Source organism: Vipera ursinii (genome assembly GCF_947247035.1).
Source record: "Vipera ursinii genome assembly, chromosome: 2".
NCBI lineage: Eukaryota > Metazoa > Chordata > Lepidosauria > Squamata > Viperidae > Vipera > Vipera ursinii.
The window spans coordinates 120,682,022-120,699,827 of record NC_139513.1 but is presented as its reverse complement, the minus strand read 5'-3'; the positions used below and the strand labels follow the sequence as shown (position 1 = coordinate 120,699,827).

Here is a 17,806-nt window from a genome sequence, read left to right as displayed (position 1 = left end):
ACCCCAAATTGTTTTATTCATGCAAGTTGAAACAAAACATTTCATTGCTTGTTGTAAACCCGGGGGCAATCTGATCTTGCAATAAATCTTGAATTCTCCTTACTCAAAAGAGTTTAAAAAGAATACTTTTTAAACTTGTTGACTAGTTGACATTTAGCCATAGAGCTTTCTGTTTACATCACAGCTACTGTAAAGAAACATATAGGACAGATTGTTAGTTCCAATAATTTTCAGACAAAAGTACATTTTAGTATGAAGTGGCTGCAAGGTAGCTCAAGCAGAGTAGAGAAAGTATTTTTATTGAGCGTGCAGACTAACAAATGCTTCTGAGATATATTTACAGTCTTGAGTGTTTGATAGAAAGCTGCAACTTCAGCCTGTGAACAGGTAACATTCATAAATAATTTCTAAAGCTTGTAGTAGCACATTTCCACACAGTGAGACTATGAGATCTTTCTGTTGGATTATAAAGCATGGACAGAGTGGCACTGCTGATAGCATGAAAGCAATTTGGCAGAAAGCCCTTGTGCTATTTTTGTGTGGTTTCCGCAGAGTGATTTGCAGACCATCTCTAACAGTGAAATCTGCTCTGTACAAATAAGTATGGCACTGGGGCAGACTTAGAAGCTTAAGTAAAATGCTGATAAGAGGGAGACTATAATATTAGAGAGGATGAGATCAAGAGATCAAAAAAATACTGCTGGGTTCCCATCAGCTTTACATAATTAATGCAGCCCTGGTACCACTAGTTTGGCTAATCAGAGTTAAAATTGGATCCCTTCAAAAGCCAATGAGGTTCTTTCTGTTGTGACTGTTAACTGTATCTTGTCCACAGAAGATACAAATGCAAAGAACTCACAGCCGTTGTAACGGAGGTCTGATCATCCCACAATCTCTTTAATACCAAAATTTGCAAAATTTTAAACTCCCACGCAAAACAGTCCTGAGTTATATAGTGTAGCACGGAGTAGATTTTCAAGGCCTTCTGTTCACTCGGGAACAAAATGATTTGTTCCAGATGAGCACAGTCAAACCATGGGAAAGTAATTACTCAAAAGCAGTGATCCTCTCTCTATGGCTTTTGAACCGTAACGTGTCTCACTGTTTAGGAAAGCCTGCCTGTCTCAACATAAAAATCTTCCTATGGACAATTGCACTTACCCACCTATTATCTAAAAAGAATAAAACTGGAGTGTGTCATCCCTGCACATGCATAGCCATGGCTCCTTTTTTCCCTGGTCTGCAGATCTGGTACATTCCTATAGCTTAATATACATATCATACTTTTAACTAACGATAGTGCCTTCAGGAGAAGCCTCAGATCCTTCGCTGCATCACTTCCTCCTCAGAGCCCAGTGAACAACTGCACCTGAACGGATGCTCCTCAAGATTATTTGTATTTCCCTCGCTCCATGCTTCCCACTTGAGTCGTGTATAAACTGGATCTTTATTGTATTGAAACAATTATGTACGCAGAGGACATAGAGCTGTGCATACAAAACTCAGCAGCTACTGGGATAGCATAACAAGCAAGTCGGCTGCAAGTATAAAATTAGAAGGCAGCAACTTGAGAGCTGTGTGTTGTTGATGTTCTCAAGTGGCAAGTGTAAATATCTGTATGGGCTCTGCTGGCTCTTGGAACAGATATTCTGTAAATGGGAGTGCTTGATCATGGCAAAAAACCCTCCATTTCTTGAAGTGTATCTTATTGCTCAGCAAGCCTACAGGTTATCCTAATTCTGATCCCAAAGAGGTAAAAAGAATCGGGTGCAGGAAGGTCATTAGGACTCTACCCCAAAAGAACTTACAAAGGCATCATAGCCCTTGGTAGGCCTCTAGCCTAACTGAAAGAGTGTTCCGGGGTATTAAATTTCTGCTCATCAAACTCTCCAGAACATTTATATTTCAAGTTTTAATGAAGTGGAAGATAGAATTGTATTGGCCAAGGTAAAGAAACCAGCCAGGTCTCTGTTCCTGACTGTTCACGTAAGTTTACACTTGGCATTTACGTGTCACGACTATTGTCCCAGAGTGCAGAAAATATTCTGGACTTACGGCTACAAGTGGAGTGGACGGGACATGTAAACAAAGCTAAATATCACTAACTGATACCGCCACTGCCTTTGTCATATTGCATTCATTCCAGTCCCAATGAAATAGCTCTGGGTCATAGCTTTCCCCAATTATCAACTGGAGGAAACTGATCTACTTCCCCCACTTCAGTGCTGGGCGTGTCTCCCAATGTGAAAGTCAGTCGATACCTCAGCCTCACTTTCTCCTGCAACGAAAAAGGAAAACCAAATGTAGTAGCCAGTCACAACACAGAGTAAAAGAGCAGATGTACTTAAATGAGAGCACCCTACTACAGGGGTCACCAACCTATGGTCCACAGCCCACTACCAGGCCATGGGCTGTTCGCCACTGGGCCGCATGAGTGGCTGGCCAGTGCACAAGCATGTGTGTGCTCATATCCCCACCATTGCGCTAGCGTCGCAGTGTCACACAGGCACTATCGTTGCTGCAAGCACAACATCCTCACTCGCGCTAGCATTGACGTTTGCAATCACAGTCCTGTTCATGCACGCGCGGCCCCGTTCACATGTGCTTGCATGCGTAAAGTTACCACCACCACCTCCGAGCTGCCAATCCAGAAAGGTTGGGAACCCCTGCACTAGTACCCTGGGATTTTTTTTTTCTCCTACTCAATTGTGTTTGATTCTCAGACAAAAGGACTGATTTTTGGTGGGATAATTTCCTTACTTTTAAATCCCCCCCCTTCCAATGGTCTATAGTTGTGTTGATAAACTTCTACCATTTGGGAAGCAAAAACCAGTAGAATGATTTTGGCCTCTTCTCCGGAGGAAATGTAAAGGACTATTACTTTCTAGGGGCCTTCTATTTATAGTCCCACCCCTAAAAAAACAGAAAAAGCCAACCCCCGCCCCCCCTTTCAGCCTAACATAGTTACGGTGACATTGACAGTTCCAGTGTTGCTACAGAAAATTGAGAGGTTGAGTTAGCGTGCCCCCCCCCTCCCAATTTCAGATTTTATTCAAAGTTGTCTTCGTGAAGCATAGGGAAAGGAAAAAAGCCCTAGCAGAATTTAATAATACTTCATGCTCTGTTTTTTTACTTTTATCCCAACCTTGAAAAGTATCGGAAGTCTTTTTGCTACACTTAACATCAGACCAAGAAAACAGTGATGAGACATACAAAAAAATAAAATAAAAGATCCCGTATAAGGAAAATGACCCTCTCTTTAAGAAGAGGAGGATCTGGAATCCTACCTTTCTAGGATTTGCAAGCAGCATAACCTGGGTAATAGCAGCTGGTGGCTTGATGGGATTGAACGGAACTAACTCTGTCCCTGAAGGTGGCTGCAACTTTACTTTCATGGACTGTGAGGGGGAAAAAAATCAGAAACAAAAGTTAAGACAATGCCTGCTTCTGTAGAAAGGGTGCTAGATAGCACATTTGATAATCAGCCTATTTAGGAAAATGGGAACATTTTCCAAGAGAAAGTCGAAGCGCTCACATAGCTGTCTGGTAGTGTTAACTGCCTTCATAAAATTAATTTAGAATCGGCTGAGGAAATCCCCAGAGATTCAGTGGAATTCAACATTATCCAAAGACGTTCCAAGGCAGTAACCGGGAACACGAATCCTGCAAAACAGTAACACAAAGACTCCTGTTTCTCCTTAGGAGTAACCATCTTCGATTTAGCCCTGTGACCCATAGGGTTTCCTTGATGAAAAGCCCTAAGCTTCTGCCTACCCCAGTAAAAGAATTCTACATTCTTCTCTGGTTGGCTCTTGGCCATTGTTATCCTCTCTATCCCTTACCTTTGGCACCGCAGCTTGTAGCACAATATTCTTGATGGGAAGAGGTGCTGTATTCAACATCGATACCACCACCACCAACACGTCAGGCCGCCCAGGAGGGCACTCCTTTGCAAAGTGCAGCAGAATACGCAGACCGTTCTTGTCGTAAGCAGTCACGGGAAGAACGCTGCCTGCAAGGCGAAGGAAGTATTTATTTTCATGGTAGAGGAGCAACATGCCCTCAATGGAATAAGCAGTATGGGCTTTGACATGGCGACGGTGTCATAATGGAAATTGCAATCTAGCTTTCAAATTTGCATTCCGTAGCCCGTTCTAATGAGTTGGGCATTAAAAAAATAAATAAAGATGGCGCCTCCATGGGGGATCTGATTTTCCCCCTCCGCCCACTAGATAAGATGTCAATGCTATCACTCATCCTTGAGGAACGCCCATACGGTTGCATAACATTCCTGAAGAGCCATGCTAATCACCATATCATTCCACAAAGTCTATACAGGTAATTCACCACTTCTAACCATTTGTTTAGTGATGGTTCAAAGTCACAACAGCACTGAAAAAAGTGACCTATGACCTTTTTTATTTTTAGACTTACAGCTGTTGTAGCATCCCTACGGTCACGTGATCACAATTCAGACACTTGGTAACTGGCATGTATCTATTACGGTTACAGTGTCCCAGGGTCATGTGATCACCTTTTATGACTGACAAAGTCAATGGGGAAGCCCGGCTGACTTAACTAACTTAACAACTGCAGTGATTCACTTAACAACAGTGGTAAGAAAGGTCGTAAAATGGAGCAAAACTTATTTAACAACTTTCTTGCTTAGCAACAGAATTTTTGGGCTCAATTGTGGTCGTAAGATGAGGACTATATGCAATACCATTCTCCCTCCTTGGCCAGACAACCTCCCACTACTGTTAAGGCTTTTGTAATCAGTCCAGCAGTACATGAACCTCACATAGCCTTGAGCCGTGGCACAATGGTTAGAATGCAGCATTACAGGCTAATTCTGCCAGTTGCCAGCAGTTCAATCCTCACCGGCTCAAGGTTGACTCACCCTTCCATCCTTCCAAGGTTGGTAAAAGGAGGACTCAGATGGTTGGGGGCAATATGCTGACTATGTAAACCACTTATGAGAGTGCTGTAAAGCACTATGAAGCAGTATATAAGTCTAAGTGCTATTTCTATTTTATCCGAGAGTCCAACACAGCAATAGCCATCAGCCTGAATGCTAGGGGCCTAAACCAAGAATAGGCATCAACAGCTCAAAATATGACTCTAGAGGCATGCAGTTCAGTGTTGTAGGTGGGGTGGGACATGTCATGTAGCTGCACGTGATCTGAATCTGTGTCCCTAGTGTCACTGTCTTTAAACCCTGAAAATAAGGTCCACTTATAGGATGGAGAAGGTTGTGATGGAGAGGTAGCATAGTCTGCCTAACAGAGAAAGCACTAAGCCTTTTGTAGAAAGGCAAGCAATAATTCTTCAGTTTTATTTTTATTTTATTTTATTTTAATCCCATTTATATCCCGCCCTTCTCCGAAGACTCAGGGCGGCTTACAATTTAAAGCACAAATCAATGTGCTTAGCAGTAGCCTTTATTCTATGTATATGCCTGCTTATTAGGGCTTTCTCCCCCCCCAAGCGGCATTATTACAAAGTCAGCTTATTGCCCCCAACAATCTGGGTCCTGAGTGTTAAGATTCAAGTGCTTAGAATGTCATGCTAAAGAGTCCTTAGTGTCACTGCAGGAGAAAAGAGGCTGCCACAAAACCAAATTCAGCAGTCACTCTTCCCATGTCTCCACCCCACCATCCTCAATAAACAACAGCTGTCACTGATTACAAATTTAAGGATAACAGTTGCAAAAAAGTTAGCTGGACAACACTTCCTTTTTCTAAATTTCCCTAAATATTTCTCTAAACGGATAGAACTACCTCAAAAATAGCATCACTTCACTATAAGTTTCTTTTACTTCCCATTTGTTCCAGCAAAATGTTTTTTTAAAAAACCTGTAACACAGACATTTAGTGTCAAAACTGCAATAAAGAGGCATGAGAGCACATACAGGATTATTTCCAGCATTTGCTCCCATGATAAGAGGCTTATGTTTTTGGAAACTAAAAGGATAAATCAGGTTTTAAAAAAAATCCAAACATTCCTTACATGGAACGAAGGATACATTTACCCAGACAGAAAGGGTATGTGTGAAGAACTATGTTATTTTTTCTGAAAATAAAAATATGCATCCTTTAAGGGTAAAGGTAAAGGTTCCCCCGCACATGCGTGCTAGTCGTTTCCAACTCTAGGGGCCGGTGCTCATCTCCGTTTCAAAGCCGAAGAGCCAGCGCTTGTCCGAGGACATCTCCGTGGTCATGTGGCCGGCATGACTAGACCCCAAAGGCGGATGGAACGCTGTTACCTTCCCACCGTAGTGGTCCCTATTTTTCTACTTGCATTTTTACGTGCTTTCGAACTGCTAGGTTGGCAGAAGCTGGGACGAGTAACAAGCGCTCTCACTCCGCTACATGGCACTCGGGATTCGACCCGCCAAACTGCCGATCTTCTGATCGACAAGCTCAGCGTCCTAACCCACTGAGCCACCGTGTCCCTTATGCATCCTTTACTTCACCATTAAACAGATACTGGCCAGCAATGACCCATACTAGGCTTAATTGATTCCAATGGAACATGGACATTGGCCAAGGATATCTCAGGTCCTTTCAAGGGACTTCCTTGTTGCTGGAACATGGCTGATTGGAAGATGGGACTTCCTGGATATGGAACTGGAGGGACTCCTGGACCAGCAAGCGACAATCCTGTAGCAGATGTCAGAGGTGCAGAAGTAGCAGCAGGGACTGTAGAGGCCGTTACGGCTGCTGGAGCTGAAGACCTGAAAGAGAGTACAGAAGGATTCCAGATAACCAAATTAACCCACAGGCTAATAATTAACATTGATTCATTTCAGGTATAAGGCCACCAAACTGGACTCAAGGCAGCTTGAGTCTAAATTTAAAACAGAACATCTATTGCTCTCTGGGTCCATATATTGTTTAATGGGGGACAAATCATTGGAAATGCCTATAAAGGTAAAGGTAAAGGTTCCCCCGCACATGTGTGCTAGTCGTTTCCGACTTTAGGGGCCGGTGCTCATCTCCATTTCAAAGCCGAAGAGCCAGCGCTTGTCCGAGGACATCTCCACGGTCATGTGGCCGGCATGACTAGACGCCAAAGGTGCACGGAACGCTGTTACCTTCCCACCGTAGTGGTCCCTATTTTTCTACTTGCATTTTTACGTGCTTTCGAACTGCTAGGTTGGCAGAAGCTGGGACGAGTAACAAGCGCTCTCACTCTGCTACGTGGCACTCGGGATTCGACCCGCCAAACTGCCGACCATCTGATCGACAAGCTCAGCATCCTAACCCACTGAGCCACTGCGTCCCTTGGAAACGCCTATGGTTACTACCAATTCCTGTAACAGAAAATGGCCCTTTGAAGATAAAATGCTGCACGTGACTGCTGTATTATATGTCCATCAGTGGGGCTCAGTGAAATATATTCTAAGTTGGTGGAGAAGATGGATGGACAATTGACACCGACAATCTTTCCAGGAGCACAGGTGGTAAACCACTGCATCAGGAAGAGTAAAAAAAATATCACAGCACTAGAATAAAGGCAGACAGCTATATTGGATGTTGGGTCCCACTTACAGAATCAAGATTTTGTCTTGTTCTGAAATTTGGTTTCAATGTTAATTTACCTGGGCTAGTTTGATATATTGTTAAATATTTATCATTTTTACCCAAGTACGTGCTGTGAAATAGCAAAAGGGTTGATTCTGTCTAGACATGTTGTGCGCTCATTACGTGATTTGTTTGCTAGGTTCTATGCCTCTGTTTTTGCAGTATAATCACTACTGTATAGTGTGCTTTTTTGAGTTTGCATATAAGCCACCCAGAGATCCACAGTAGATAAACATCTGTTTGTGGGTTTCACAATGACAGATAGTGCTTGCTTACTGATGGTATTTGGGACCAGGAACTCCAATGCTAAATGAAGCAGTCATAAGGTACAATGTCATGAGACTGCACTGACATACAACAGCAGTTCTGACAATCCCAGTTGCTGCATGATCTCAGCATCCTGCAGTTGCAGTCACCATTTGCAACTTCCTGTTGGCTTCCCCAATGACTTTCTTTGTCAGAAGTTGGCAGTAAAGGTGGCAGATGGTGATCACATGACCACTATAATGTTGTTACTGAAAGCCAGTTTCTAAGCACTTCAACCACACTCGCATGATCAGGGGGACACTGCAACAGCTGCAACTATGAGGACCTATTATGAGTCCCTCTCATTCAGCACCACTGTAACTTCAATGCCTGATCTGAGTGGATGTTAAGCAAGGAACACAGGCAGTCCTCAACTTATGCAGTTTGGGAGCTTGGCAATCAGCCCACATTTATAACCAGTCGCAACCTGCTGTGGTAACAATTTGCAACCTTCCAAGCTGGCTTCCAACAAAAAAAAACATCAGCTTCCTCTGGCGCATCAGCTTTCTCTGTTCCTGGAGGAAACTGATTATCTGGACCCGTACCAATCGGGTTTCAGGCCCGGATACAGCACGGAGATGGCATTGGTCGCGCTGGTGAATGATCTCTGGCGGGCTCGGGACAGGGGTTGTTCCTCTGTCCTGGTCCTATTAGATCTCTCAGCGGCTTTTGATACCATCGACCATGGTATCCTACTGTGGCGTCTCAGGGAGTTGGGAGTGGGAGGCACCGTTTTACGGTGGTTCTCCTATCTCCTGGGCCGTTCGCAGTCGGTGTTGATGGGAGGGCAGAGATCCGCCCCGAGGCCTCTCGTTTGTGGAGTTCCTCAGGGGTCGGTTCTCTCGCCCCTCCTGTTCAACATCTATATGAAGCCGCTGGGTGAGATCATTCGTGGTTTTGGGGTGGGGTATCATCAGTACGCTGATGATACCCAACTTTTTCTTTCCACCCCGAACCAACCCAGCGATGCCCTCGCCGTGATGTCCCGTTGCCTGGAGGCGGTCCAGGTCTGGATGGGGAGAAACAGGCTTCGTCTCAATCCTGCCAAGACTGAGTGGCTGTGCATATCGGCATATCGGGCTAACCAGACTATTCCACCTCTAACGATGGGGGATGAGGTGTTACCCCCCGTTGATAGGGCTTGCAACTTGGGCGTCCTCCTGGATTCACGACTCAATTTTGAAGACCATATAGGAGCCGTGACCAGGGGGGCTTTTGCCCAGGTTCGCCTGGTGCACCAGTTGCGACCCTATCTGGACCAAGATGCCCTACGCACAGTCACTCATGCGCTCGTGACCTCCCGTTTAGACTACTGCAACGCTCTCTACATGGGGCTGCCCTTGAGGACCACTCGGAGGCTTCAGCTGGTGCAGAATGCGGCCGCGCAAGTTGTGATGGGGGTTTCCCGATACTCCCATGTAACACCTCTACTCCGCGAGCAGCATTGGCTTCTGGTTGCCCTCCGGGTGAGATTCAAGGTGCTGGTGATGACCTATAAAGCCCTAAATGGCGAGGGTCCGGGTTATCTGAGGGAACACCTGGCATCAAGCTCCCTTCGTCCAGTGCGCTCCCACAGGGAGGGTCTTCTCAGGGTACCGCCGGTAAGAGACTGCCGGCGGACAACACCCAGGGATAGGGCCTCCTCAGTGGGTGCGCCTGCCCTTTGGAACCAGCTGCCAGTGGAGCTTAGGACTGCCCCCAACCTCCGTTCGTTCCGCCGGGGCCTGAAGACCTGGCTCTTCGAGCTCTCTGGCCCAGGCTGAGAATTTTAATTTTAATTTTAATTTTAACTGGGGTTTTATTTGTTCAGGGACGGATATAATTTTTTAAATCTGTTTTTAACTTTTGTATTTTTTTGTTTTAATCACCCTGTAAACTGCCCTGAGTCCTTCGGGAAAGGGCGGTATATAAATATAATAAAATAAAATAAATAAATAAATAAACTATTATGTGATTTGCTTAACGACCATGGTAAAAATGGTTGCAAAATTGAATCCAAGCATGTGATAACTCACTTTTGACTGCACCAACTCAACAATGAAAATTCTGGTTCCAACAGTGGCTGTAAGGACTATCCGCCCCTGTAATTATGGGCCAAGCCCCAAGGCTTATTTTAAGGACCACTTAGTAAAATAGTCCCAAATGCTGAAAATGACATTATTTAAAAGAAATGCCCTCATTCCCCCATTTTTAATTTCAAAGAGAGGAAGAGCCATTATCAGGCAGAGAGAACAGACCAAAATATCCCTTACCCTCTGTTTTCCTCTAGAAGATGACTGAATGGATCTGTGTTGTGCAACCCACTTGTTCCCATGGCTGAGCCAAAGTAGCCTGAAGCTATAGGCATTGTACTTAAAGGGCCAAGTGGAGGTCCAGTAGAGAAGATGAAAGAGGCTGAGGTAGGAGCAGAGACACTGGAAACAGGCTGAGGGGCTGTGCAGGTAGAAGGGAGAGGTACTGATGCTCCACATCCTGGCTGGGGCACAGATGAAAGAAGCGGGTTCACCGCTGAGTTGCAAGGAACAAAAACCGGCTTTGGATTCAAGAAGTCCAGATCTACTGGCTCATTCTGCAACACAGGAAAGAGATGTGCCACTGCAATGTTTTACCTCTCTTCTGTTGTCACACTCTAGAATGGCCTTCGTCAGGCAGGGCGTATTCCTCTATAAAGGATGAGATGGAGGGGTCAAGGGGAATAACAGGTTTTAAAAAGGCACTTCATTTCAAATGGCTTGGCTCACTATGGAAATCAGTATGGAAAACAGATCCGGTCTGGGTATCCTACAGAAAATGGGATGCTCTTTACTACTGCATCCCTAACAATGGAATAAGCCAGACAAATAAAAGAGCAATTCAATTCAGGACAGACTTATTCTTGATACCTTCCTAAAAACCTTCTGAAGAATAAACAGAAAATTATGCACCATTTCGGATTTAATTCCAAACTGTGCCTCTGGGCACCAGAAGGAACAAAGATCCCATCCATCTGTAACTCTTTATAGTCATACCACCTCAGGAAAAGGTGTGGTTGATTTAAAGAACTGCAGATAGGTGTTATATTTTATTTATTTATTATGAAATTTATTTGCCACCCATCCCGTATCCAACAACTCTATATTTTCCTGCCTGCCCACTTCAGTGTGTCTCTTTGGAACCAAATCTAAACGGCTGCACAGCCCTAAAATTTACTACAGTACAGAAAGCAAAATACCTGGAGCAGGTTCCATTGATTGCTTTCATTTGATTCTTTTACTACACTTGGAGCAGGGTCATTGAGTCCTGAGTGGGGGAAAACCAGTATTAGGAATTGGAAGCAATAAATGCAAATCACATTTTAATAGGGAAAAACTCCTAAGGAAGCTGATGAGGTTCGCGTGAGAAGCAGCATGCAGTAGTTTGCATTAAGGTCGTGGAAACCCAACTATAAATGCCAGTTTAGCTACATTTTATCCTGTGGGGCCTTGAACAAGCCCCCGCTCTCTAAGGCTGAATCCAAGAGTACTGTGTTGTGAGACAGAGGTGGGGGGGTGGGGTGGGGGGTTAATTGCATTATCACCCTCTCCCTGACAGATGTCATTCTTACATTTGGCTCAGCAACTCTTTGGAAACCTGTTAAAAAATAGACATTGGGCCAATTCATACAGCCATTTCTTAAACTTTTGTTTACTGCTCTTTAATTGCACAACTATTATTGTTTAGACTGCATTTGGTACTCAGCAACCAGGAGCAGAAGCAAGCAGGGCAATTTACAGAGTAAATTGTGAGAGTAAGGGTAACTTTATTGTTCCCAGCTTATTTAAAGAAATATATACTATCACATGCTTTCTCCAAAGATCTCAGTGGAATCCCAAAGGTGCTTTTTCAAGAGGCAACTGAACTTTCTTTTTTCCTCTTTGAAGCCGTTTCACTTCTCATCCAAGAAGCTTCTTCAGCTCTGACTGGATGGTGGAGAATAGAAGGATTTATATTCCTTGCAGAAGGCTGGTCATTTGCATTCTTTTAGAGCAGTGTTTCCCAACCTTAGGAACTTGAAGATGCGTGGACTTCAACTCCCAGAATTCCCCAGCCAGCTATGCTGGCTGGTGAATTCTGGGAGTTGAAGTCCACGCATCTTCAAGTTCCTAAGGTTGGAAAACGCTGTTTTAGAGAGTCCTTGAAGCAGACAACACAGACTCATCCCCAACAGCCTGCACCTGTCTTCAACAGTGAAGGGACACAGGACAGGAAAACATCCTGCAGCCAAGAAGGCTCTACACAAATTTGCATTACTCAAGTGACCCTGAGGACACAGGTAAGCCTCCAAATGGCTTCAACAACTCTCTGAAAGAATGCAAATGACCAGAGCGAGCTGAAGAAGCTTCTTGGATGAAAAGCAAAACGTCTTCAAAAAGAAAAAAGAAAAAAAGAAAGTCCAGTTGCCTCCTGAAATAGCACCTTTGGGACAACCATAACCTGGATGACTGAGAATCTACAGACATCCCAGTAGAATCTACTCATGCTAATAGATCTGGCAGGGGAGGTATATTCCAGATCCTGCCTGTGAGAGAGCATCATCTGGACCCAGCAGGAAAGCCTTTTCTGCCTTGTGCCTGTCCTCAGGAACATCATCCCCCCAGAAATTAGACCTCCCTCAAGTCCTAACTTAACTCAGCTTTGCTTTCAAGCCCAGGGCTTGGATAAAAGGAGTGAGCTTTCTTTCATGGCTAGTGTTTGTGAGTGTTCTTGGCTGCTATTTTTATATCTTTGTTGTTTTTCATTCTGGCTGTTTTTAGTTGTTTTCTATTATTTTAACGGGGAGCCGCCCAGAGTGGTGCATATGAGATAGGTACCCTATACATTAAATAAATACATAAATACATAACACTATCCATGGATGCTACACAATTAGATACAGCAGTGGGGAAAAGAGGAATCGTAATATTTGTATTTAGCTTATGACCGTCCATCTCTCTCAAGTCTTTCTTATCTCAGTAGGGTGACAGTATTCAAAACAGATTACTGTGTTGCTTGTGCTGACTTCCTTAGCTTTCAGAGATAATCTACTCCAGAAAATAGGTAATGGATTATAACAAAGTCCTTCCATTTTCTAGACTGTGGAAAAAGTATCCATAGCAGCAGCTCCCTAGCGCTCTGTTCCACATTAAACACCATTAAACCACATCCAACTTACCTAGACACAGGAGTTCCTCATCAAGCAAAGAGAGGGAATTGGCTGCACCACTTGACTGAATAGGGGTGGATTCAGCATGGCCAATTGAATGAGTCCGGGAGTGACCAATTGCCTGAGGCGGGGGTGGGAGGATGGGGATTTCTGATAAGGCCGGAGCTGGAGTTAGGGTTGGTGTTGTGTTCAAGGCTGAAGGAAGGAGTTGTGGTGGCGGCGGCGGTGGTGGTGCTTGTGACGGCACATTCGAAACCTCCAATCCCTCCAAGTCAATGAGGGTATTAACGTTATTGGCAGAATTGCTTCCTACAGGGAAAAGAGAGAATTGAAAAAGATGCCAAAGGATGCAACGCAACACTGGATAGTTATTTTTAAGCAACAAGGGTATTGCTTTAATATGTGGATGTTGTCAAAGAAATCAAGAGTCAACTCGCAAGGCAGATTTCCAGCCTTGTCCATTTCTTCAACAGACAAGAGCTTCCTTGTTCCCTAATTCCAAAAAGAAACTCAAACTTCCTTGCCATTAGGTTGCATTACCTTCTGCCATGTTTTGGTCGGAATGAGCTCTTTCTCTGCTCCCTCACATCTATTCTCTGTCATTCAGCGTTACTGAGAAATGTACCCTATGATTATCAATATGGCTAGGGATATTCAAGTTCGGAACAGCCAGCAAAATATAACAAACAGTGCTTTTTTTGTAAAAGAAAAAGGTGCCGGAACTCACACATGTTATACAACCCGCCTTGCCTACCCTATAAGGTTCTATCCAAAAAAGGTGCCGGAACTCCGTTCTGAACGTTCAATGAGAAAAAAAGCCCTAATGACAAATATAACAAAAAGTCTTAGGGCACCTTGAAGGTTAATGGATTATTATGGTTGAAGCTTCCATAGGTTAAAATAACGGCAAGAGGAAAACAGATCAAAATCCAATGGTAATAATTTCCACATACATTTTAATGTACAACAGCATAATCCTAGCTCAGAGATTACATAGTTTGGTATCTTGTTCCCCTTACCCATTACTATTTTGCGGGGACGTTTGGGTTCCAATTAAAAACAAATGAAATTCCAAAGCTTGCAATCTGCCTATCTCACAACTTTATCAATACAACAGAGAATTTATTCTAAATCTGCAGAAAGTTGTAGAGAGACTGTCGGTAAGCAGTAAGCTTAGCAGAGGGGGGAAAAAAACAGGAAACGCAAGCTGACAACCCTGAAGGTTAAATTATCTACAATAATTATAATGATTATTTATCAATTAGCCTTAATAGTAACCTATTATGGGAATATTCTATTACTGTAATTGAGGTCATTACTGATAGAAGTAATTTACTTCCTAAACTTGTAGTTCAGGGTGTTTAGGCTGGAATGTCCCTTTGACCTTCTCATATTTAAGACCAGCCATTACATGGGAAGTAATAATGTTTTAGGAGCCTGGAATGTTCTTTTGCCAGTATTTCAGTATTACTGATTCTGATGTGTACTTATACTAAGGATATTAAAAATACCTCCTTCCAAATACCATACTATTTTAAAATTACATGAAAGAAGCAGAATCATTAAAGAAACAAGCTAAGTATCTTCTGAGAAATACAATTCACCTTCTGTGGTAGGCAGCGCTGAAAGATCTACTTCACCATTGATGACTTGACCTTCAATAATTTTTTTGTAGGAATTTATTACTCGTGATAAGTTGTCACTAGCCTGAAGAATATCTCCTGTTAAGGGAAAAATGTAGAGCGTAGATATAGCCTACTGAGTTTTCAAGAATGCTTCCTCTGTCTAGAAACATTTCTCAACCTGTCTTTGGGATAAGTGTCAGAGCAACAGCAAAAGCATTTAGACTTATATACCGCTTCACAGTGCTCTACAGCCCTAAGAGGTGTACAGGTTTACAGCATATTGACCCCCAACAATCTGGGTCATCATTTTACCGACCTTGGAAAGATGAGTCAACCTTGAACTGGTGAGAATCGAACTGCCAAACTGCAGGCAGTCAGCAGAAGTAGCCTGCAGTACTGCATTCTAACCACTGCACCACCACCACTCATAAAGAGTTCCTGGTGCCATAATTCTTCCCATAATTTAATTTATTTATTAATTATTTTATTTTAATCCCATTTATATCCCGCCCTTCTCCGAAGACTCGAGGCGGCTTACAATCTAAGCACAAATCAAATGTGCTTAGCAATAGCCTTCATTCTATGTATATGCCTGCTTATTATTAGGGCTTTCGCCCCCTCCCCCAAGCGGCATTTTTACAAAGTCAGCTTAATTGCCCCCAACAATCTGGGTCCTCATTTTACCTACCTCGGAAGGATGGAAGGCTGAGTCAACCTTGAGCCTGGTGGGATGCGAACCTGCACTAATTGCAGGCAGCTGGTGTCACTTAAGGAGGCATTAGCCCACTGCTCCACATGCATAATACTGCATGTATGTATATTATTATATTACACTACTACGACGACTGTTGTTTCTTTATTTGCCCGAAGTGGTTCATGTATCCATAAACAAATAAATAATCAGCCCATCTGATTCATGCCATTCTAACAGTATGCCCCTGCTGCCTAGCTTCATAGTTTAGGCTTTGAATATTCAGAAATGTGTTATGAAGAACCAGTATATTAAAAACAACACTGCCAACTGGGTTTCATTTAAATATTATTTTTCTGTTTAATTCTTGTGGTTTAGGCACTTAAGGCAGCAGCTTTCTGAAACTAAGTATGATTGAATATAACTCGTGCCTGTAGCATTAGTTCCATCTTCTAATATTCATCTACAGTCTATAAAAAAAACCTACCATTTTAATCAAGCAATATGCAAACTCATAATTTAAGCACATTTAAACTATTATTTTTAAAAAAAAAAAATGGGGAAGTCATGTATACACATACGCACATACCATTTGCTTTTTTATATAGGTCAGGGGTCGGCAACCTCGGCTCTTTTATGACTCGCGGACTTCAACTCCCAGAATTCCTGAGCCAGCTATGCTGGCTCAGGAATTCTGGGAGTTGAAGTCCACGAGTCATAAAAGAGCCGAGGTTGCCGACCCCTGATATAGGTGTACATTTTATATAGTTAGCTGATGCTGAAATAAATTTTCTTAACCACAAAATGAAATTTATATCAGTGATTTTTTTTTTGTCCTCATCATTTGGCATACTATCATTTTGTTCAATGCTTCCAGCATATATCGCTCCCTCTTTTTGTTTCCACCTCACCAAGTGGAAAATGAGGTTGATAGAAGGCAATCTAAATGGGTTAAAATGGACTATAAAATGCCTGAGTCCAGTGACCAGCGAATAACAAGTGAAGGTATTTTTCCTTATCAATTGTAAGCTTTGTTCACTCAATTCGTAGTCCTGGCTAATGTTTTCATAAATGAACCTGCATAACTTAGTAACAGAAGAGTATCCACCCTTTCACAGTTTTCATTCTATAATTCTGTCATCCCTTCAATACTGACCAGTTAAGGAAACCAAAGTTACGAAGGCTAACCTTCTGGTTTTTATAAAGTTACAATAACAGATCTTGCAAGTCTGAATGCTCCTCCCCACTTGGTCCTTTTTGAGAACTAGGGAGGGTCCTTCTGAGATAATAATAATAATAATAATAATAATAATAATAATAATAATAATAATAATAATAATAATAATAATAATAATAATAATAAGTTGGAAGGGACCTTGGAGGTCATCTAGTCCAACCCCCTGCTAAGGCAGGAAACCCTATAACATTTCAGACAAGCATTCACCACTTCTGGAGGCAGGTTGTTCCACTGGTTAGTTGTTCTAACTGTCAGGAAGTTTCTCCTTAGTTCTAGGTTGCTTCTCTCCTTGACTAGTTTCCATCCGTTGCTTCTTGTCCTGCTTTCAGGTGCTTTGGAGAATAGCTTGACTCCCTCTTCTTTGTGGCAGCCCCTGAGATATTGGAACACTGCTATCATGTCACCCCTCACCCTTCTCTTCATTAAACTAGACATACCCAATTCCAGCAACCGTTCCCTATATGTTTTAGCCTCCAGCCCCCCAATCATCTTTGTTGCTCTTCTCTGTACTTTTTCTAGAGTCTCGACATCTTTTTTACATCATGGTGACCAAAACTGGATGCAGTATTCCAGGTGTGGCCTTACCAAGGCATTGTAAAGTGGTATTAGTACTTCACGTGATCTTGATTCTATCCCTCTGTTAATGCAGCCTAGCTTCCTTAAATTACATTTCTCCCCCAATTCAGGTTTTTTTTTAAAAAAAAACCACCTGTTTCAGTTGTGGCTCTTCCTGAAGATTATTAAGATCATTCCTTCTACCCATTGCAATTTCACTAGATTAAAGGGAGTGTGGAAGTGCAAAGGCAGTGCAGCTACAGGTTTCCTGTTTTTTAATGTAAGGACCCTTCCAAAATGTTAATCTCTTGTAAAGTTCCAGAGGTGTTTAAAATGAAGGAGGAGTTTTCCAATGACCATGGAGCTTCTTTTTGTCAGTAATGGGGGAAAACACAATCTTTCCCTGCAAAGAAACAGTCCCAGTTACCCAAACTGCTGTCATTATCTTCTGTTTCACTGGCAAGCTTGAATAATGTCCGCCTTTTGGTTTCACATCTGTCATAGAGCTCCTGTGTGCAGAAAGGACAAGAGAAAAGGTAATTAAGCAAAAAAAAAGATATTCACATCTATCCAGGGAGTGATTAAAGTGTGGTCATCTGAGTGACCCTGGCAGCTCTCTTACATGACAGGAACTAACTATTGTGT

At 42.9% G+C, this 17,806-nt stretch overlaps 1 protein-coding gene across 2 annotated transcripts in view; it reads right to left on the bottom strand.

Moving 5' to 3' along the window:
• The window catches only part of GGA3 (golgi associated, gamma adaptin ear containing, ARF binding protein 3), a 39,617-nt gene that overhangs the window by 5,522 nt on the left and 16,289 nt on the right, over positions 1-17,806 (bottom strand). Inside the window, exons 9-17 of one of the 2 annotated variants that reach the window (XM_083354423.1) lie at positions 17,589-17,670; positions 14,658-14,774; positions 13,063-13,362; positions 11,104-11,171; positions 10,145-10,461; positions 6,510-6,736; positions 3,843-4,012; positions 3,288-3,398; positions 2,262-2,278 (exon numbers count right to left, since the gene is read on the bottom strand). In XM_083354423.1, coding sequence (XP_083210549.1) covers positions 2,262-2,278; positions 3,288-3,398; positions 3,843-4,012; positions 6,510-6,736; positions 10,145-10,461; positions 11,104-11,171; positions 13,063-13,362; positions 14,658-14,774; positions 17,589-17,670 — 1,409 coding nt within the window. Of the gene's footprint in view, positions 1-115; positions 2,279-3,287; positions 3,399-3,842; positions 4,013-6,509; positions 6,737-10,144; positions 10,462-11,103; positions 11,172-13,062; positions 13,363-14,657; positions 14,775-17,588; positions 17,671-17,806 lie in introns of those variants that run through there. The other variant, XM_083354424.1, reaches the window with a different exon arrangement.